The sequence below is a fragment of the Pyrgilauda ruficollis genome, unplaced genomic scaffold (assembly GCF_017590135.1).
Source record: "Pyrgilauda ruficollis isolate IOZ18807 unplaced genomic scaffold, ASM1759013v1 scaffold3, whole genome shotgun sequence".
NCBI lineage: Eukaryota > Metazoa > Chordata > Aves > Passeriformes > Passeridae > Pyrgilauda > Pyrgilauda ruficollis.
In genome coordinates this window covers 7664408-7687111 of record NW_024524377.1, presented here as the reverse complement: position 1 = coordinate 7687111, position 22704 = coordinate 7664408, and the positions used below count along the sequence as shown (strand labels likewise).

The 22704-nt window shown below is 44.8% G+C and overlaps 1 protein-coding gene across 12 annotated transcripts in view; it reads left to right on the top strand.

The window, feature by feature from the left end:
* The window catches only part of KALRN (kalirin RhoGEF kinase), a 472671-nt gene that overhangs the window by 377868 nt on the left and 72099 nt on the right, over window positions 1-22704 (top strand). The window contains exon 1 of one of the 12 annotated variants that reach the window (XM_041473018.1): window positions 18050-18348. The exons of the other annotated variants lie outside the window; for them this stretch is intronic. Within the exon in view, the coding sequence (XP_041328952.1) occupies window positions 18267-18348 (82 nt within the window). The 5' untranslated portion in view covers window positions 18050-18266. Of the gene's footprint in view, window positions 1-18049; window positions 18349-22704 lie in introns of those variants that run through there. 12 annotated transcript variants of the gene reach the window in all.

Sequence of the window (22704 nt, the reverse complement as noted above, 5' to 3'; positions counted from 1 at the left end):
AGGTCCCTGTGAATGGGCACAGCACTAGCCTGACTCTATGTCCATGAATCAATGTTTGTACATGTGCGTCTTCTGCTATGTGGTAATCATTGTCTTGAGATTCTGGATAAAAATAAGACTTTTAAACAACAGAGGGACTGTTTTCAGTGCCTAAAGGCCTAGAATGAGGGAAAGCCACGCTGTCTATACACCCAGGATGCCCCAAATTGTGGATATGTTTTTTTATTATTGCCAAAGTGCACACTAGTTCATGTTCTTTTTGTATATCCATGTCTGTAAATGCAAAGACGCCACCAGTGAGTACTGGTACACTCTACTACCTTGTGAACTGGAGACATTGTGTGTAGTGGCACAGTACCATGGGGAAAGAATCCTTTAAAATCAATGTGGAACAAAACACATCTCTGGTATTATCCTGAGAGCTTGGGCTTCACTCACAATGAATGGTGAATATTGTTCGTCTCTGTGCTGTCTGTAGCCTCTTTAGTGGATGTTCTGTTCTGAGCAATGTGTGTCCCACATACAGCATCCATGCAACCAGGCTTAGGAGATGCTCCAGACTGATAGACCAGGATTGGTTCAGGTCAGTGTGGCCAGAGCAAGTCTGGTTTTAGTTATGGCCCCACTTCTGACCATGCACAACACAAGTAATGTCCAGGGAGGAAAGGTTCCTATCATCCCACTCCCGACTGGAAGCCAGCAACCTGAACTGTCTTTTAAAAATCTTTTTCCACTCAGCATTAGGAGAAATAGAATTTGATCCATTGTTGCTTGAGCAAGTTAGGCTTGGTGGTTTTGTTTGTTTGGAGAAAAAGCACTGAAACTGAGCTGTAGTTTGTCCTCGCTCCCTGCCTGTACTCCCGCTGCGGAGGCTGGGAGTGGGACACACGCCCAGGACAGAGCACTGCTGTAGGGCCAGAGTCTGCTATCAGACTTTCTCTGCAAGAGGAACTGATCCAAACCTGGGGGTTGAGAGCTCAGCTTCTCTCAGATTTGATCCCCTCAGCTGTCAGCTCTGTCTGCAGTGTGAGCTCCAAGCTCCTTGTGCACTTCTCAGACCCGCTGGCACCTCTTCTCCCTGCTGCATTCCTGGGGCCCTGCCCTGCTGCCAGGGGAGCCTGTCCTGGCCCTCAGCTGAGAAGTGCTGCAGTTGCTTACATGCACATTTTCTGGGAATTAACAGAAAGGTAAAGCTGAAAACCAGCCTGCTCTGCGTAAGAGCAGTCACTGGCTGGCATGACTCACAGGAAGCTGGGGACGTGTCTGCTGTGTGCATGGTCCAGCAGCTGGGCTTGTGTCTCTGCTCAAGGGCACTGTGAAACACCACCCAACCTCATCTGAGAGTGTCAGGTTGTAGAGCTTTTCCTTAAATGAAATAAAACTTCAATAGTGGAAGAATAGGCTGTGAAAAGGGAAGCAGGGATGAAGACACGGTGGTGGTGCAGGGGCTGGAGGCTGGCAGGGGACACGGAGACTCTGCTTTTGGCATGATTGTGTGAGCTTCAGGGCAGAACTGCACCCCAGGTAGAGCAGAATGGGCACAGTGCTGGGCTGTGACTGGTGGACCAGCTCCCACTGATAGCTGGAAGCCACCAGGCTGTGTCAGCAGAGCACCAAGGCTCTCTCTGCCTGCCTGTGGGCAGGTTTTCTCACCTAACACGCTGCCACTGCTCCAGGGCTGGAGCTGCCTCTTGGCCCAGCATCTCTGAGCAAGCAAGTCTGGGGCAGGCTGGCTCCTTCATGGCCTTTATTTCCTTTATATCTCTTTCCCCCTTGGCCTCAGTTTTCTTCCTGCACATACCAAAGCTGTATCAGGGAGCCTCAGAATTAATGGGATCTCCAGAAGTGCAGCTAGAAATAATAAAAATAACCACCCCGTCCACAATTTTGGCCAGTGTACAGCAAATAGGCTCTGTGTCTAATCAGTTCTCCCTCTATTAGGAAAACAGGAAATTGTTTAAACTGAAAGAACAGATGCTGGGAATAAAGAAAGAGGAGTAAGTTTAAAGGGGAAAATGCAGTAGCTGCTGAAAGAGCCTGCTGGTCTCATGAGGTGCTGGAAAGATTAGCATGACAAATGGTTTCTAACTATTCAGAGTTGTGCCCTTCTCTACTTCCAGTAGCTTTAGGCACTGGTTGCATGCAGAATCCCTTGGTCCAGGCTTCCACAATTTCTTGCCTTTCTCTACAACCCAGAACAAAGGCTTGCACATCTTATATCAACATTAATGATGCTCCTGGTCTGCTTCAAATATATAAGCATACACAGTTGCAGAAAAGCAGGTTAATAGCTGAATTTTGCTTGCAGTTACCAAGGCACATAATTCTTTGCTTTTACAAGCACAAGTAATTTTAAGAACAGAAAGTACCTGTACTCAAAACTTAACATTTCTAATAATAGTTTTTACCATCTATTTTAGAAATATATAGAGTTTTGCCAAGTATCAAAACATAGTTACATCTTCATAGACAGAAACAGCAAATTACTCTGTTTGGTCCTATTATAAGTAATGGTGGAATATAAATGTACCTCATGGTTCATGGAAGCTACCTATTGTCCTTAAAATGAAGGATTAAAGAAAGTAATATGTCCGCTAACATCTGAATAGATGAAGGCTTGAATTTAGTGGGAATCACCAGAATATTTTGTAAAGCATCAGTGCAAGTCCTCATCAAGCCTTTCTGAACAGTCTAACTGAAAGCCACTAGAAATGCAAAACCAAACTTCACAACTGAACATGTGCTCTGTCTGGCTCTCACTCTTTTACACTATTCCATTGAAAATCAGTGGTGAATTAACATAAAATATTGCAAAGGGAAAGACATGGTGTGAATATAACAGAACACACCCAGAAGAGAACACTTCCTACCTTTTGTAATGAAATATCTGTACAGATCTCTCTTGTTGATCATTAAGAATGCAGAGACTTTAAGGACAAGTCTCCCAGCCTCCCATCTGACTCCTGGCTGTGTTCCATTGGAGGATACACATTTGATTTTTTCATGACCTGACTACAGCTCAGAGCACAAGTATCCTCCTGCCTGTCCTTCCTTTCTGATGTTCTGACAGTGTTTGCAATTACCCTCTGTAAAAAGGCAAACAGGTTTCTGAGATTAACCTTTTGCAAGTGATATACAGATGATTGAGTAAAAGGAATTTGTCTGCAGTCTCTGTTACTGGGCTCCAGAATTTGCAGGATGTTGTTTTTCTGACTCGTATTCCTAGGAAGGAAAAAGAAAGATCTCTGGTACTAGAAATGAAGCTCTGTTTGAACTATCCCACATGAATATATACAGGAAAGTTGTGACTTTTATTTCTGTCTCTTTTATCCTATAATTGAGCTCTAAGGTATTAAGCTATAAATTTCAAATTGAGAGTGAAATCCACTTGGATAGAAAGGAATTTAATGACCTTCATTAAGCCCACTGAGCCAAGCATATTCCTGGTGGCAACCTGTTAACTTTGACTGAGTGATTTCCAATTTGAATTTGGTCCATGAAAGAATTAGATGAAATCTTGGTCTTAAAAGTCATTGTCTGATGACCCTTTACACAGGGTTTTTCTTGTAACATCAAGCACATGGGGTAACTCAAAGAGTAACAGAGGTTAATTCTTGCAGCAATTTTAAGCAACCTCCATCACAAAAAGAAAAAGAGGACATTAAAAAAGAGATAGGATTTCATGGCATTTGTTTTGGATTGATGATACAGGGCCCCAAAACAGACCTTGTCCACAGGATACTTGTGTCTGATGCTTATCTCTGGAGAAGATGAGGAATATATATTTTTTAAGACACTGTGAAAACATCTTGCTGTGCAGGCTGAAGTCCACTTAGCAGCAGGGCTTTGGTGGCAGTGGTTGGTCCTCGTACCAGACCAAACTGAGAAATAGTTGGATTTTTTCCAGAGGAGGAGGAAACACAGATCTTGCAAGGTGTGTGTTAGCAGGATGACCATCTTGCCTGTGCTTCCCTGATGGGTCACTTTGTCCAGGAGTCACTGGCAGAGCACCAGGCTTTGGCCAGGAGGGATGAGAGTTTTGGTGCTGCACCAGTCACAGCTCACAGGTTTGGGGGTCACCCACAGCCTGAGAGAGCCTGGGGCTGGTAGGTGCCATGGCAGGCTGGGCTGGGACAGCAGGAAGCAAAATAAGGATTTAACAAGGCTGGTGAGAAGAGTGGTATTAATGAAAAAGAGGTCACACTGAGACCTGGATTTTGGTAATTTCTCCATGTGGGAAAGAGCAGGTCATTTAATGCATTAGTGTGCAAAGCTGGTGATGCTAATCCAGCTCTTGCTGTGTTTGAAAGACTCTTTCCTCCAGTTCCTGATCTCAGAAGAATCATCTGTGTAGGGAAAAGCATAATTGTTTCTTCCCACTTCTCTGTTTTTTAAGAACATCTTGGGTTTTAGTGCGAGAACAGAGTCTAGGCTGCTTTTGTTATATCCCTGTTACTGTTGAGCTTTAAATTGTGATCTGCATTGGCTCAAGCACTTTCTCAGTTGTGTTTTAAACAATCTCTCTTGCAAACATATTCCATGGTAATGAATCCTGATGTCCCAGGGGAGCTGTGTGAGGACGATTCAGAAGTTTTAGTGCGCTGCATTAAACCTTCATTTGTCCTTGTGGAGGCTGAGAAATTGTTTTTGTTTTTGAGTCTTAATGAAGAGCGGTCGATTAAAATGTTTGTAAGGCTCTGAACTAAAGGAAACATTTCATTAGGTAGCACAGTTGATTTAACTGGTACATAAGCTGGTCACAGAGTTCCTATTAAACAAAAAATGTTCAGGCTCCCATTGTCAATATAAATATGCAATATTTAAATTAAAAAAAAACCAAACCCTTGCTTCTGTTCCTGATACTGATCCAACAAGGGTGTTCAGAGTCAAAATTTTGTAGCATAGGCTGTCTTTCAAGAGAGGTCACATAGACCCCTTCTGCTGGCATTAAGTGCCTCATGGCATCCTTGCTACATGCTCAAGATATGGCTTACATAGAAAAATCACATCAGGAAATGTTCATTTTCATTCCTTTTCAGTTACAATAGAGTCACTGTAAGTTGGTCACGAGTGTGATGGGACATGGCAGCTCCCTGGGCTGGCACCAAGGTCTGCCACAGCCCAGCTTGGGGCTGCTGCTCTGCCTCAGTGTCCAAGTGTGGCTCCACATAGCTGTGAAAGGAGCAGGAAAATAAAGATGAAAGAATGCAAAACCACTTTGCTATTTCAGTCACGTCACACTTTCCCTTGTTTTTTCTCTACTGAGCTTCCCTCCTCTCATCAAACAAAGTCTGTCTGCCTTCACTTTGATGGCCCTTCACAGCTCTCTCCATCATCTCGCTCCTTCCTACCTCAGTGGGCAGTGTCTGCCACAGTGCTGGAGAGCTGCTGATCCTGACTCCCCTCCCTACTGCTGTACTTTGATCCCACACTTCTGTGTTTTCTCCTGCTTCACAATCACCCTGCAGAAGAACTCAGGCACCCATAAAGTGTCCATCCTTGGAGTTATCCGTGCTTATACCTTCTCTGGGCACAGTTATCTTGAAAACAATAAAAAACTAGCAAATATGTAGCAATATGGGTGATGAGTTGTGATTTGCATTGTGTCTAAGGGGTGGGGTAAGCCAAGCCAAGGCTGAGAGGATGAGCCATATCTGTGTATGGGTATTCACAGCACTGTGCCTGTAGCTCTGCCAGGGGTTTTACCTGTCAGGTACATCAAAAAAACAAAATTAAACTGACAAATCCTTGGGAAATATGTGTCCTCCCCTACAAGTCACAGACACAGCTCATATGCAGGCTGTGGGAGCCGTGCTTTCAAGGTGCAGATAGTGTGCAGGCTGTTCCACGGTTTGTGAATAGCCCTATTTCACTGAGGTGGTATTTCTGTTTCATAATTTTTTATTTTCAGTATGGCATCACCAGATACTAACACCTACATTCAGTCATAGGGACATACTAGCTGCCAGTCAAGTCACTTATATTTATTGCTTCAGCTTCTTTCAGCTTCAGTTATCTAGTCAAAACAAAAGGCCTCCAGTACTCTACCTGGAACTTTATTTTTATGGAAAAGGACTTTTTTGATGAATGCTTTGATAAAACAGGAAAGGCTATTTTGGGGGAAGTTGCTTTGCTTTTGTACAGTGGATTTTTATTATTTTAAACACAGGATTCTTTGTTTAAAAGAGAGAAGGCCTGCAAATTTTCTTGTTTACTTTGCCTTTGCTTCCCCTTCTGACAGGGGGTGGATAAAATTTATCCACATAGTTGCTGTCAGCTTAACCCCAAATTTCACAGTACAGTCTCTATGCTGTTTTTATCACTGAAAAAAGGAGAAACGGAGGGAATTTAAAATGCTGTGAGCCACCAAGACTCACCAAGAGTGCCAAAGGGTTCAGCACTTGGTCTGGCAAGGAAACTAGCGAGAAACTCAGTAGTGGTATCCCTCTCTGTGTCAGGCTCAGGACTGCAGTTCCTTGCACAGCCCCGGAGGAAGACCAGGGTCATAAATTCTCTCAGTTTCTTTTCCTGGGGCCAGCCCATGCTTTTCAGGGCCAGGTTAAGCCAACCGAGATATATCCCTTTTGCTATCGTGCAGAGAAGTGAGAACTTCCCTCTTCAGCTGCAGCTGATGAAGGGGAGGTCCCAGCTGGCCCCTGGCTGCTCAGGTGATGGGTGAGTGGGTGGCCACAGCCCTCTCCTGGCCCCACAAGCCAGCTGAGAGGGGATGGTCTGAGAGGACTTCAGCTGAGCATACATGCTGACAAAAAAGGCTGCATCAATCCTTTTTTTTCCCAGCTTGTTTTCAAACACACGCTGGAAAAGGAAACTTTTCATTTTTATTACTCACATATTGATGATGTCCCAGCTGTTGAGAAACCACAATGACCAAAGACTGTTCTACTGAGTAAATATTAGACTTGTAATTAATTGAGATCATTTTCTAGAGTAACGTGGGCTATGCAGCATCCCATTTGGCCTGGGGAAGACCAGAGGCATCTTCCTGACTCTAAACCAGTCCCCAGCTCTTCAGTGATCCCAGCACATGTCTGTGCATAGAATGGCAGTGCTCAGCCTCCCCTTGTGTTAGCAGGACCAGAGCAGAGAAAGGGGCCTTTGAAGCACCACAAATGGTGCTCACAGAGGCTGAGCAGTGGTTGTTGTACTGAGAAAGGACTCAGCTCTCCTGCTGTGGTACTCAGGGTCAAGAGATCAGGTCAGGGATTATCCAAAGTGCTCTGCACAGTTAGCCAGGGGAGGCACCTGCTGAAAATGGTCTGAATATTCTTTTTATTAACTGCAAAGGAACCCTATGGGTGCCTTCTGTTTATTCTCCTGGTGGGAGCTGCAGTGCCTCAGTGCAGTGCAGAGACACCAGAGCAAGCAAGCAGTGCAGTTTGTACCACCAGGTTTTACACCAGCTCTGACCCAAAGCCAGCAGCCAGAGCATCCCCACACCTCTGCCCCACAGTGAAAAACAAGCACCCAGAGGAAGGGTATAAAAATAGCTCCTTGGGTAAAGTCTATTTCCTCTGTATTTAGTCAAGTATCTTAAAATACAGTAGTGTGGTGAGGAGAGGGGGTGGCTCTGCAGCACTTGGCCCATGGAGCTGACAGGAAGGTCATCCTCAAAGATCAGCAGGAGCATGTGCATGACTTGTGTCTTGTGTTTCCTCTGAGCACAGACTAAATTTAGCATTTTCACAGATGGACATTGAACCATAATCCATCTAGGACTGTGGGGTGAAGAGTGGGATGGGAGTTGTTTGCCTGGGTTTTTTGCTGTGTAACCAGCTTCAGTGCACCACCATTCATTGTGTTCCTCAGGGTTTTATGCTTTGCTCAATATTGTGTAACTTACTGCCTGATCCTTTTCCCTGAAATTTTAAAAGCTTAAGCATGAAGGAAAAATAAACTGCAGGTTCTGGGTTCAGGCCTGACATCCCTACTAACTTAATGTCAAATTGTGCATGTACTTTTCAACAGCACCATCACAAAGATTGAAGCTGGTCCTTGCAAGAATTGCAGTAAGACAAATACTAATGACTGATGATTTTTGTTTCCCCAAAATATTGCTTCCTTACTCTTTCAGCTTCCAGACAGTTAAAGGGACTAATCCTAAATGTATTATTTGTGCCCTGCAAGGCCTGTACACTGCTGGGCTGATCCTTCTGTTGCAAATCTTAACTATTTCATGAGCATGTTTTGAAGTGAACTAGTTCTACTAAAAATCCCATTTCCCTGACTGCTCTGAGCTGGAAATAGGCAAACCATGATGCAAAGCACATGTGTATTAAATAATTTATTTCCAGTAACAGAAATGGTGTTTCTGCGTATCTGCTTCAGCACACTGCACAGATTTGATATATTGATCCTGACACAAGAAGACTGATTTTCCTGTCATTTATATCTGGCAAGCATTTTGCCAGAGCACTTATTCCCAGGTTACACATTTTGCAAAAGAACCTGAAACAATGTCAAATGTGCTTAGTTCAGATTAATCCCAAATTTTAGAAAGTAGAGTTAATGTTATTGCAACTATGATGGTCTAAAAGTCTAGAACAGGAGGTCATTTACATAAATGCCAGTGTGTCTTTTCCCATTCATATTAGCTGGTCTCATAAAGAATATTATTTCTTTATATAAAAATGTCATCTTTAACTCCAGAACTTTTCTTTTCTTGAAGGCAGAGTCCATATTTGACTGCATTTTCCTTAAATCTGTTTAAATAAGTCTCTCACAATTTAGAACAGGAAAACAGATGTTAAACCATTCTTGTCCTTGGATGTCCTAAGCATTTATTAGAAGGTGCTACTTTACATTTGTATCATATATTCTCCATATGCATTGAACATTCATTGATTATGCAGAACTGTAATGCAGTTGAATAAGGGTTTTTTCTCTTCACAGAGTTTGCAAAATAAAAATTAAATTTTACACAGCATAGAGATAATTGCTTGTATATTGCAGGAAAGATTGGGATGGCCTCCAGCCTCACTAAATGTGTGCCTTCCAAGAAAAACAGTAGTCATACACTATCCAACACCTCATAGATAAAGCAGCCCTGACTTCTCCTTAGCAACACAATTTGCAGCTCATGAGTATTGATGACTCCCGTTTTCATTAAGTGAACCTAAAGCTCCATTTTTCTCACTGATAACATTATACTGCCTGATGCCAAATGACAGATTTTTTTTTATTACCCTTTGCTTTTTCAAGCCAAAAAGGTTATAAGTTCAACAGTAGCACCCAGTGATCATATTTCAAGGGCATTTTTCTCTTTCCTAGACTAGGGAGGAACACCAAGATATTTGAACTCAAGATACACTTCTAAAAGGTATTTTTAGGTCTTTGTACAGTTCAGTTTTACTTCTTCGAGACTGTACCCAGCTCTTTATTTTCTAGAGAAAATAAAGAGCTGGGTACAGTCTCGAAGAAGACTATTTTCTTTAGATTTCATGTTTCTTCAGGATTTTAAGTTAATAGCTGCATTTTGCTAAGGAACATACATCCAGTTTCTTTGGAAATCTGTGGGAATTGCATTTAGCTACCAGAGAGCAGATTCTGGCTTTAAGAACCAAATAGCATTCTTCAGAAAAGCACCGAAGAACTTATTAACTCTGCAGGACTCCTACTCAGTGAAATAAGAACATTCTTCCTTTCACTGACTAGAAAAGTCAAATTAGGTTTCATGCAGGGTGAAGGAATCGGGGTGCTTTTGGTGCCAATCTGACCTGTGAAAAACCTTATTGAAAAAAGCTTTGTGCATGGTGAAGGCAGTTCAGGCTTTACACCCCGTAACCCTCATGGCCATTCCACATCTATCCAGACAGATCTGCCGTGGTTGTGCTGAGCACACACAGTGCTGCTCCACAGGACAACTGCTGGGACACAGCCTTCACCTGGCAGCTCGACACGTTCTGCAATGTTCAATCTGCTGCAGCCTTTCATTATTCCAAAGATGTGCCTTTCTGCACATAAAAATGCAAAAATGTTCATTCCTCTCCCATCAGCTTCTGATTGCCAACATAAGATGGGACATGCAGGCACAACAGAGACAGGGCTCAGCTCAGCAGCACTAGGGGCTGGGGCTTCTCTCAGCTGAGCAGAAGACTGAGCACCCATTTTGTCTCACACCAGGAGGGTGAACCTCCCTGAGCATGAGGAATGTGTCCTGTGCCTACCTGAGCAGCCAGGATCTAGCACAGCAGTGGGATCACCCAGACCAGGAGACAGCACAGCAGTACAGGTGATGCAGCAGCCACACAGCTTGAGGCTTTTGCAGTGAAATCTGAGCAATGCTGACAGGAGAATGAAGGCAGATCAAGGAACCAATCTGGGCTAAAACAAAGCTTTTTTTCCCCACTAGGTTAATTTTAACCTGGATCCACTTGCGGATCAGATTCACTGTGAGGCTGCACAAACATTTCTGTTGGCACAGGGGAAGCAGCAGGAAGGAGCAGGCACCTGGGAGAGACAGAAAAGGCACCAAAGGGATTTGGCAGGACTATTGGCTCTTGACAACTCAGAGTGCTCATGGAAGTATCATATAATATGGAACTGTTACATACCAAGAAGTTGCCTGAACACAGGAATTAAAAAGTACTCCAATGGCATCATGTACTTGTCCCTCTTGCAGAAAGACCTAGAGGGTTTTCTGTCTTGTGGTGACTGGAAATTCCAGTGTGTAGAAATCCAGCTTTTGGCAATGTCTGATGGTACCAGGCAGAAGGGGGATTTCCAGAATTTTCAATGCTAGACTGGCATTCCCAGGAGCAGCATTTCAGAACAGAACATCAGCAGAAATCCTGTCTGTCAGTGAGCTAACATCCCCAAAATATCCTAACTGCTGGTATATGGACACCAAAGAATGAAAGCAGGCAGAGGTGCTCCACACTGAAAAAAGAAGGGCTGTTTTCTAGTCAGTCATTCCACCAGCTGATAAAAATAGCTTTAAAACTACTTTTTTTTTTTTCAATTCTCCGCACAGCAGGCTGCCTGTTATGTGTGCCCTTCTTATTTATACCCGCCATAAGTTTCAATAGCAGCTTTACAGATTCTTTTATACTTGTCTTAGATCTGGTGTTGTAAATCAGAAAGCTTTGCCATCTTAAACATTGCCTGGTAAGAACTCCTCTGGAGTCTTTTTACCTTAGAATAAAAGGGAAGTGGAAAATACAGTTAATGCAGTAATTTGGCCCAAATAAATATAAGCTTTTACAATACTGACATTGAATTTTATTTTAATTCGAGTGCAATTCCACCAGATGAGCCAAACAGAAAATTCTCCCCCCAAGCAGCAGGTAGCATGTGCCAGTTTTTAATTTTTTCTTTTAGATTGCGTTAAACCCTGTTTGTGTTGGGTACTGGGTGGGCAAAAGGAGATGAACAGAATTAGCAATTTGCTGCAGAGCATCCCAGGAAAATAGTCTGGATAGTCTTCCATTAAACAAAACAAACAAACCAACCAAAACAGGTAACAACTTACTCTAAAGAAAGAGAAATAGCATTTAAAGGAAAATCAGCTGTGGCTTCTACCATCCAAACAGAACAACCTCAGGCAAGTTGGGACAAGCAGGCTGGGAATATTTTTTTACACTGTTAGTTTGTAGTTGCTAGAACAACTCACCTTTGTCATGCACCAGTGGGTGAGGCTCCTGTTTGTCTTGGGAAGCAGACTATGATGGGCTGAGATAGGCTCCTGATTTCCCAAGGAGGCCCAACACAGTAAGACAGGAGCCAAAACACCCAAAAGGCAGCGCTGTAATGCCTCTTGTCTTCTGTCAGTGGGCATTGCTGTAACTCCCAAAGATATGTCTCTGTTCTAATGGAGATAAGTGCTTCAGGAAACAAGCACAAACCTGCTTTAAATTTTTATTTCACTCTTTTCTGCTGAAGGGTTGGGGTTTTATTCTGACCAGTAGCTCGTTCAGGATGTGCCCAGCATCCAGCACAGCTCCCCAGCATCCAATGGATACTGAACCAACAGAGTGTGGTGTGTGGTTTCGCTTACGGGGCCTCCCAGGTCAGACAGCTTTGTGAGGTGAGGCTCTTTGCTGCAGCCTCATCTGAGCATAACTCATCTGGTGTACTGCTGGCAGGTCAGAGAAGTCCCCTCTGCTCACACAAGACCTTGCTGAAGCGGTAGCACCAGTCCAGGGGCAGGTGAGCCTACAGTGAGGTCTGGGAGGATGGAACAGGGCTGTACTTTACACCAGCTTGTAACTGTTTTCTTAAGCAACTCGCTGTCAGCAAATGGTTACTGCTTAGGAAGGAGATGTATATATAGGAGAATTGGTCCTGTGCCCAGGAAACCAGAGGAACTGGACAGCGTAGAAATCTGTTCTGAGATCTCTGAGAGGCAAAGTTAGGCTGGAGGTTGAAGGGGCAAATGTGTTCTGCAGGCATGTTCTGCTCCAAAAGCAGGTGAAACTATCCTGGGCTGCACCTACCTAAATATCTCGGGGCAGGGGCAAATCTAAATTCTCTTGAAACAGACTGAATCACATGAAAGCAAATATGTGTATCTTATTCTGTGGTCTGCTCTACAGTCATCCACCTGCACTTGATGATCTTTATAAGATACTTTGGGGGATAAGTCTCCAAGCCACTTCTCTCCTTCTGTAGATCTTCCTTCTTCATAGAATGCAGAGAAAGAGAAAAGATGGGTTGTAAATAAGGAAAGAAAGGCTGGTGTCAGTGGGGGCTGGTGATGTTTGGGAGAGGTGGGTGAGCAGTGTGGAATGGTGAGGTCCATCACAGCAGAGCAGACGGGTCTGGCTGTGGCCTTTGGCTTTACAGTAGGGTTGGTGTGCCAGGATGCTGCTAGGTCATGGCAACTCTTCTAAGCTGCCATAAATCCACCCTGTGCTGACATCCACAGCAGTGAGCTAAGGATGATATATCCTAACATTTGCTGAACATATGCCTACATTGCAGTTCAGTGTAGAGGTTGTGCTGGACTGTCTATATTTCTTCTTAATTTGTTTGGTTTAGCTAGTTGAGAATGTTCCCTTTTTTGCCTACCACTGTGCTGAACTGAGGAGCCAAAAACCTCTCCTTGGAGTTGTGCTCTCTTGCACCAGGAGGGAATATGATTCCATTTATTTATTTATTTTAAATTTATTTTATCTGTTTTAGTACCCAATAAACTTGTTGTTTTTTCCAATTGGCACGACAAGGCTCTGGCTATTTTTAAAGAATGTGGTTCATTTGATTTAATCTAATGAATGTTTAGTGCTGTTGAAAATAGCTGGAGTCAGAGCCAAGAATAATGTACTGAAATGTGCTGGTTGAGCAAGGACTGCTTCTCTCTGCCAATCTGTTTCCCTCCAGTTGTTCAGATTTACCTGGTTTTGCAAGTAGCATTTGCAGGCAAGATGTATTGATCAAGGTGCTTTTTAATACTAATTCCAAAGGCCACTAGTGCCAGAGACATATTTTGTCACACTCATTTCAAGACACAGCTAACCATGACAGCTCTTCTTGTTGTTCACTGTAAGATGTCTAATCTCTGTTTCAGACCACTTTAAAGGGAATGGGAAATGCTGATATCCTTTTATTTCACATAGGAAAATTGAGGCATGAAATGGTAATTTTTTCTCCCCTAAAGTCACACAGAAAGCAAGTGACAGAATGAGTAATGAAACCAGCAACTACTGGGCTGATTTCTCCATGAGCTGAAGCAAGACCATAATCCGAAAACAAGTTCTGCTAAGTCCTGGTGGTTCTCATTGGTTTTCAGAACATCCATGTTTACTGTCTTGCCTGCACCCTCTGAATTGCTCTGTAGAGGTACCTAAATGTCCCCATTAAAAAAAACTTAAATTTCATGCATGTCTTTGCACTATCTGAATTTGACGCTGCAAGACACCAAATATTTAAATTATGTTTTTAAAACTGTGCAAATCCATCTTTCTTTTGCCATCCATCAGTTATTTCTGTTAGATAGTTGGTTTGCTATTCCTCCCTAAGAAAGGGGTAGCTAATTCTTAAGCTTCATTGGATTTAAAAAATAAATCAACCATAGTACATCTTATTCCATGATAGTGATGTCCATAGGGATGGATTTTCTGCAGAGATCACTTTACACCCTAAAGCACAATGTAGGATTGACTTGCATAAGTAATGAACAGATGCTCCTGTCAGCTATTACATTATTCACCTCCCTATGTACGTGATGGGGGGAAGGAAACAGCACCTGTTACTATGGGAGAAATACTGTCACTGCTGTTCTGCATTACAGACCTCCAGGGCAATCTGGGCCAGGCGTGTTTCACTGCATTTGTGTTGACCCAAAACGAAGCAATGCCACTTTACATCCCCACGTTATTTTGTCCTTTGTTATCCTCAGATAGGTTGCTCAGTTCATAACCTAAGAAAATAAAATTGCTGCTGCAAGTGTGAGGGAGCACTGAAAGCAGTGAAAAAATTTGTTTTCCATCTTTCACCCCAAATTTTTCTCAGGAAGGCTGGGCAAAACTATTAGAACTTATTTCCCCTCTACAACAACAGTTGTTTTTACAGACCATCTCAGATTTCCTATTTAATATGAAAGTAATTCATATACCTGGGGAATTTCTAAAGGAGTATTTAAGAGTGGACAGTAGTAATTTCTTTGTCATCCTGACATGGGACTGAGATGACTTCCCGTTCATCATCAGTATTGGGCAGGGCAGCACACATGGCCCATGGTGCAGGCACACTAATAGACTAGCTTCAGATGCAGCCAGCCAGGGCCATAAAATTTTTCTTGTTCACTCCACTGCAGGTAATGGTTGGAGCATTTGGAGTGTGTTTCCAGGAGATGTTTCCTTAAAGAACTCCTGTGACTCAGTCTTCCAGTAAAGGGGGTTTATAGCAAAGAGGGAGGGTGCCTTTTTACAGAGGCAGGTAGTGATAAGACAAGGGGCAATGGTTTTAAAGTAAAAAAGGAGAAATTTAAGTTAGATGTTGGGAAGAAATTCTTTGCTGTGATGGCGGTGAGGCACTGAAACAGATCGCCTGGAGATATTGTGGCTGCCAAGTGTTCAAGGCCATGTTGGATGGGACTTTGAGCAACCTGATCAAGTGTAAGGTGCCCCTCCCTATGGCAGCAGGGTTGAAATAAGATGACCTTTAAAGTGCCTTGCAACCCAAACCATTCTATGACTCTATTCTTTGACTCAGGCATAGGTTAGAGCAGGGGCATGGATCTTTTCCTTCTCGGGTGACTGATAGCTCATGGACCACATGAATTCATCCTGCCCAATAATCTTCTAGTCCCAGAGAAGCAACTCCTTGCCCTTCACCTCAGGCAAGAGGGCTGTACAGATTTCCATCCTCCACACAACCTCTGCAACATTTCTACATCCCAAAGGTTGAATTCCCTACTTGAAACTAAAGAATCAGTGCAGCTGGCAGCATAGTGCCAATTTGCTGCTGCTGACAGATGTTTTTCCCAGCTAGGGCTGGAGCTGAACTAGACTGCCCACAGCATGTCTTCTCTCCTTTATAGGGGCTAATTGATATGGTGTGGTTATTAAGAATATGGCTTTCAGCCTTATTTTGTGAAATATTTATTCCATGTATCACTCATCAGTGAGTATGTGTGGATGTTCGTGTTTCTAAAGAGCAACTTTATAGAGATAATCTTCATAACACTGCTGGATCTGTAGACTGGGGAGGGGCAGAGCCTGCTTCCTCCCACAATAATTACTTCAATTCTGTTTTAATTAGGGAAGGAGGTTTTTTAAAGACCTGAAATTGCACCTTAATTATGTTTTAAAGTTTAGCTGCAATTACAAGAGCTGCAACTTGCTTCCTAGTCCTCCTCCCAGTCTCAAACTCCATGTCCTTGTGCTGGTTTAGTGAAGCCTCATTCCCTGGCAGGGTTATTGTAGTGCCTCTGCTGGCACACTCTCCATGTTTTTCCACCACTCTGGCTCTCAGCTGATGGCTCTGATCAGCCCAGTTCCCCCCTGCCTCCCCAAGCTCCCCCCAGCATGCCAGGCTCACACAGAATCACAGAACATGCTGAGCTGGAAGAGACCCACAAGTCTCCTCAGGATGGACAACTCTTCCAGGAGTCATGGGAATTTAGAGGCGGAGTGCTAGAGGTGAACAGCTTAGGCTGTTTCCTACTTTCTTAAATGAGGAGTGTTAAAGGTTTTCTTAAGATGATTTTTTAAACCAACCAAGAGCTGGGATCTGGCAAACCAGGCTCTGGGTATGGTCTGCTCCTGCCTCAGGTCCTGTATTGCAGGTCTGAGCAGATGCCACATGAGCAGTGAAATTCCAGTGAAGCCCTCTTCTGCACTTCTTCTACCCCTCTGTCTGCACAAAGTAGGCTGAGTTCAGGGGGGGCAACCAGCCCATGGGGCAAGAGGTGGGCATGCTATGCAAGGGTGTGTTAGAAAAGAGAGAAGCAGTTCAAAGTAGAAAGAGAAGTGAGGAGCTGCCTTCTCAGAAAAGCCCTGCTGCAAGTTTCCTGAATCACTCAGAGGACCTGAGTAGAGCTGCTGCCTGGAGAGCCATGGCAGGGACAAACACAGAAAGAAGAGGTGCAGAAAGTGAGAGTGTCCCAGCTGGTTCCCAGCCCACCTTTTCCTTCTCTGTCTGCAGCTGTGGTTTCTGCTTCATGTGTGACATTATTATCTCCCTGCTACAGGCACAAGAGCCATGAGTGCACCCTGGAGACATTCCCTTGCAGCTCCCAGATAGGCAAAGACCCAAGTCAAAGAAAGACACAACACACAGCAAATGGGAAGCAGTTACAGAGCCCTTTGTTCTCATGTACTGAAAACACCTTGGTGCTCAAGGGCATTGGCAAGAAAATGTGCATGCTTCGGGCGTGTTACAAGGTTGTCAGTCCTTCCGCTGAGGCTGTAGTCAAAGAACAGTTCCTGCAGAGAAGCCAGAAGCGAAGCAGAAAGGTTTCATATTTGCCAGTGTGGTGGACGGAGTTTCTCAGTTTCTCTTCTGTCCCTCTCCTGGCACCAGTTACTGGGGGTCTTTCTGCCAGGACTCCTTCAGGGTCTGCACGATCCCACCCAATGGCTACATGGAATCACTCAATCCAGGCCTGCCTCTGGACAAGAGCACCCTGAGGTGGGTTTGTGAGCACTCTGCCATGACCCCAACCCTCCCTTCCTGGCCAGAAATAGCCTTTGTCCTCCTGGGAATGGCACTTACCCCAAAGCCATTGACAAAAGCCTTAGTCCAGATCAGCAGTTTGTGGCACCAGTAGAGCTGTACTCACATGGGCTTTAGCCCTGGCACACAGTGGCACAAAGTGTGGCACATCTCCCCTCTGCCCTTCCCTATCAATACCTACATCTACCTGGGAGAAGTAGCTTGTTGGGTTTGTTCAGCTTTTGATGCAAGAGTGCAAAACTATGATGCTGTTGCTCTGGAATCCTGCCCGACCTCTCCTACCAGCTGCCTCCAGCAAGGTTCGGGATGTTTTTGGCACCTCCAGTTTTCTATGCTTTAGGTGGGAAATCCTAACACAACAGGCTGGCACCTTCCAAAGCAAGCTGTGCCTCTGGATCTCGAGTGTCTCGGTCCGTGTGTCTGAAGGGTAGGCATTCCCTCTGCAGTGCTTCAGGCAGGTCTGCTGCTGCAGGAAGCAGGCAGAACCCTTGGGATCACCGCCGGCTGGGCAGTATTTTCAGCCAGTTGTAAAGAGTTTTAGCTGTCAGATGCTTAAGTTAAGGAATGGCACTGGGGGCGGGGAGGGAAGCCAAGAACATTCTGAAGTTTAAAAAAACCCCACGGCAATACAAGTTTTGCCTTTTAAAGGCTTTGGTGGAACCCCCCCATCCGCAACGTATCAGAGCTTTAGCAAACTTCCTCCCGGGCAGTTTTTATTTCTCGCTCCCGATCTCAGATACCGCCTGTCTGGGCGCAGATACCGCAGTTCTGCATTTCTTCCTCCCGAAAACTCTTTTTTTTTTTTTTTGCTTCCAAGCAGCGGCGGAGCCCGGTCCGGCCGCAGCCCCCCTCCCTCCCCGGCCGGGCCGGGCCGGGCCGGGCGCGCTCCGCCCCNNNCGCCCCCGCTGCAGGCGCCGCCCCCGGCGGAGCGCGCCCGGCTCGGGGGGACAGCGGCTGCCGGCGCCGCGGCCGCCAGCGGCTCTGCCGCGCTGCTCGCCCGCTTACGAGTAGCTTTTTTTATTATTTTTTTGCTTTTGCTTTAGGGCCTTTTATTACTATTATTATTATTATTTCTTTCGTTGTTTTTCGCAAGCGGGCCGGTGGCTCCTTGCCATGAGCAGCCCGAAGGCAGCATGAAAGCGGGCAGGCGCGGCTATCCCGCCCGCTCCGGTGTAGGATGGCTCCTGGCGAAGTGCTGCTGCTGCTCCTGCACAGGTCGGTGGGGGCCGCGCGGCGGGAGCCTGGCCCGGGGGGGCTGCGGGCCGTCGGGGGCTCAGCGGTGCCCTCGGCAGGGGACAGCGAGGGACAGCGGTGTCCCCGGCCGCTGGGACAGAAAGGGACAGCGGTGTCCCCGGCCGCTGGGACAGAGAGGGACAGCGGTGTCCCCGGCCGCTGGGACAGCGAGGGACAGCGGTGTCCCCGGCCGCTGGGACAGAAAGGGACAGCGGTGTCCCGGGCCTCTGGGACAGCGAGGGACAGCGGCGGGTGAGCCGGTAACGAGCGCCGAGAGCGGGAGCACAGGAGTTGATACAGTTTTATAGTAATAGTTTTACATTTTAACATTGCTCGTGGAAAACTCCCTGGGATTGTAGGTCAATAGGGCCGGGAGAAATATTTGCTTAAATGATTTTTCTCCCCCCGCCCCCCCTTTCCTTGCTAGTCTTTCTTGGGCTTGAGTAAGAGCAAAATGCTTTGAGAACATCTGTTTCTCACAGTTCACAAATCTCTGAATGGTGATGGGGGAAGGTCTGGGGAAGCTGGCTGAGCTGAAATGCTGAGAGAGATGTGGGAAAGCCAGGGCAGCTGGAGTGCCTTGTAAAAATAAAATCAAAATCTGGCTTTCATGTGGAGCAGCGCAGCTCAGATGCATTGACTGAAGGTTTCCCAGCCTGCCGTCTATGCTGCGATATGGCCCTTGGACTTGTTCTGGATAATGTGAGGTTTTGCAAAGATCTGCTTGTGGTATCTTGATGTTTCCTGCTGTCTGAATGGCCAAGGAAAATGTCTTGAACAAAACTTGGCTTTTGTTTTATGCCTTTTTTTTTTTTTTTTTTTTTTTTAATAACTAAAGCTTTCACATGCAGTCTTTTGGTAACTCTGGAACCCAAATAAAGAGCAGATAAAGATGACACTGAGGAGGGGTGGGCCTGCTCGTTACTTGAGGCACACATTTGCAGTGCAGGAACCCTCTTTCCCCAGTTACTGAATTAGTCACACTTCTGTGGTGACAGCAGCAAACTAGTTGGTGATGGAGTTTGCCACTACTTCATAAGATGTTATCTTTTTTAGCCTGGGGAGAACTCACGACTCACGACCTCATGCCAAGGAAGTGATTCTTGAGGTCTGTGCACAACACCCCGCTGTTTTGCAGCCTTTAAGAAGGAACATGCAGTCTGGTTGTAGGGGTAGGGCTGCCTGCAGAAAGCTTGTGGTACTAAACCACTGGGAAAGCCAAGTCTCTTGGACAGCCCATGCTTTAATGTGTTGGCCCATGCAGCAGGCTGGAGCAATATTCAAGCTCTCTGACAGAGCTCTGGTCTTGAAAATGTTGATTCTAAGGGATTAAAATCTCCCTGCTGCCTGTCCTACCTACAGAGGTCTGTAGAACGGGGAAGGGGAAACAGCTGGCTCTTCTCTCTCCATTTGAAATGTTAACTGTGTTTGCAGTTCTAGTTTACTGGGTTGGTAACAAAAGGTGTTTTGTGTTACAGATTGATTTACTTATTTCTTATCCTTGGTTGTAAACTTCGGGCAAAAAGTTCTAAAAGGCTGTCATGCTGTGTTTATTATACAAACCAGAGATGGTGGAAATACTCCCTGAATCTAAACAAGTACCAAACCTGACGTTTGACAAGGGATTCAGGTGTCCCAGATTATGGCATCAGTGTGCCCTTGTTGGCAGCTTCTCCCATTAAGCCTGGAGATGTTTTCATGTGGCAACCAGAGCTTTGAAGCTCTAACTTCATGTATTCTGTGTTGTCAGCGATTACCTGGGGGGCACACTGTTCATCCAAGGGCTTCTCACTGATCTCGGTCTTGCAGTGCAAATAGGTGAATGTAGTTTGTATTAAAGATGGGTGTGAAGCATCTCAGAGCTGTTCTCAGTGCTGCCCCATAGGTGACCTTACGTTTTTCTTTGGACATTCAACTCTGCTTTTTCCTGGTGCCAGTGCCTGATGTATCTTGATGTTTTGTAACGGCTCAGTAGGATTTGTTGTGTGAATAAGAACTGTCCAGTGAGAGAAATAGGGAAAATGAGCCTGCATTCTGGTTCAAACACAGGTTTTGTGCTCAGATAGTTGTTACGAGCTGCATCATTGCTTTCCATGGAGCTTGGAAGTGATGTGGATGCTTGATCTCCTAAATAGCAACAATAATGCAGAGCTGAAAAAAACCCAAACCCAGGGTCCCCTGTGTATCGTGAAATACGTAAGTTTTGTGTAACTGGGCATTTCTCTGAAGGATTTTGACAGATGACTCAAACTCTTTTGCATTAGTATTCCACTGTCTACTGCAGCAGTAGAGATGCTGCTTTTTGCTTGTTTCTCTTGGTGAGTTTCTGATCTTGTCGGCTTTGCCCATGTACAGAGCTGTTGGGATCCATCCAGAGAAAGCAACTGACAACACTATTTGCAATTTTGCTCTTACCCTGATAGTTGCCTGCAGGAACTAAATAAGGACTACTTCTCTGTTCTGCAGTATAGAGAGATACGAATCCTAATATAGGAGTGCCTCAGAGCAAGTCTGTCACTTGCTTTCAGCCATAAAAAGGGGTAAGTGAGGAGCAGCACACTTGCATAGCCTTGAGGACAGTGGCCTTACTAAGCCAAGAGTGTGCAAGCGAGGCTTTTTGCTGTATCTCCTAAATGCAGAAGTGCAAAGTGACCTAGTGTAATATAATGCTTTTTAATGCTGCAAAACTGTCCCTGGTAAGAGGGTTCAAATTCTGATGGTCATCTCATAGCTAGAAAGTCATTGAACTCTCCTTAGAAATCACTCTAGGATTTGCAATTGAATATACCTTTTTTATTTTTTTTAACATGAAATCTATCTCCTCAGTTATCTGTGTAGTTCAGATTAGAGATTATTTTAAAAGGGGAAGGAGGTAAAAGAAAGAGATGGGAGGGATTCCTGCTTTGTGAAATGTCTTTTCTAAAGCAAATGGGCAGCTGCTTGCCTTGGATGTGAGAAGATCAAAACTTTGCTGTCTTCAAGCACAGAGCCAAATCCAGTGTGTCAGTGCCATTCCTCTGCACTACCTTCTGCACTACACTTCTGAAGCTGATCAGTGAATGGGAGCATGGACATTTGGTGAGACTAAATTCCAGGCTCTGGTGCACAGGGAGCTGTAAAGATTACCAGTGTCTCAGATTTAACCTGGAAATTAAATTCTGTGTGCTGCCTTAAACCCAGGGCCTTATTTAGAGGACATTTTTTTTGCAGTAGTTCAGCTCATTCAATTCTAGCCCAAACTGGAGCATGCTGGGGTTTCACTGCCCTAAGAGACACCAGGAAGGTGGAAAGCACAAACAAGGTGTAGGAAATGCTTTTCTTTGAGCACAAGGAGACAGATGTTCCCATCTGCTGGACTTGAGCTGGCTGTGAGTGTACCAACTACAGACGAAGAAAAGGGTCTGTGGTTAAAAGTAATCAATTGTCAGAGTAACTTTAGAGTTCACATGAGTAATATTATGCTGCAGCATGACTTCAGGTGAGAAAATAGTATGCTTTCTACTTGAGGGTAGCCAGAAACCAGGAGGATGCATTTAAAGGGATGCACTGTGCTGGCTTTGGTAAAGAGCACATCCTCTGCCTCCTCAAGCAGTTGATCTTCTGAGTAGGCTGCTGGTTGTATGCAAACTTCTGATATCAGGACAAAAGAAACTTAATCTGAATGTCAAACCTTTAATCTCCATGTGATAAAGTTAAAAGGTTGAGTGAGTTTCTGTTTATGCTAAGCTCCTAGTAAAGCTCTTATTTTAAATTTTCTGTCCCTCCAGTTGGTCCTATCTCCTACACTTTTGGTCTTCTTTCTGCAATTTTCTGTTTTACTGTCTTCTTTTTCTTTCTCTCCTTCCTTCCTTTTCCTCTTCTTGCCTAAATTTTTGATTTGTTACTGGATCTTTGCTGTAAAATGAACAAAGAAAGCTTGTCTTGACAGAGTGGTGATGACTTCTGTGCAGTGAAGGGGGCTCAGCCAGCTACCCTGTTCATCTTTCCTAGCTGGGCAGAAACAGAGCCTTAACTGGAAGTTAAGAAAACCAGCATCATCACAAGGTCTGTCAACAGCACATTAATAAAAGTTATTTCTTCATTAGGTAAAAAGTGAGATCTGATGGTGCTTTTTATAGAAGGTGCTGACACTGTTAGAGGGAGCTGCAGAGCTTTGCTAAGGGAACTGGTACCTTTGTGCTGAGTGGTAGCAAGAGAGTGATCTGCAGTAATATATTCAAGCCCATAACATTTCCTAATTTGAACATATTTTATTTAGTGCTTCAGGCTGAGCCCTGGATGCACTGTGTAAAGCATAATGGAATGCATGGCCAAAGCAGCTCTGTCAAAATTGAGGCA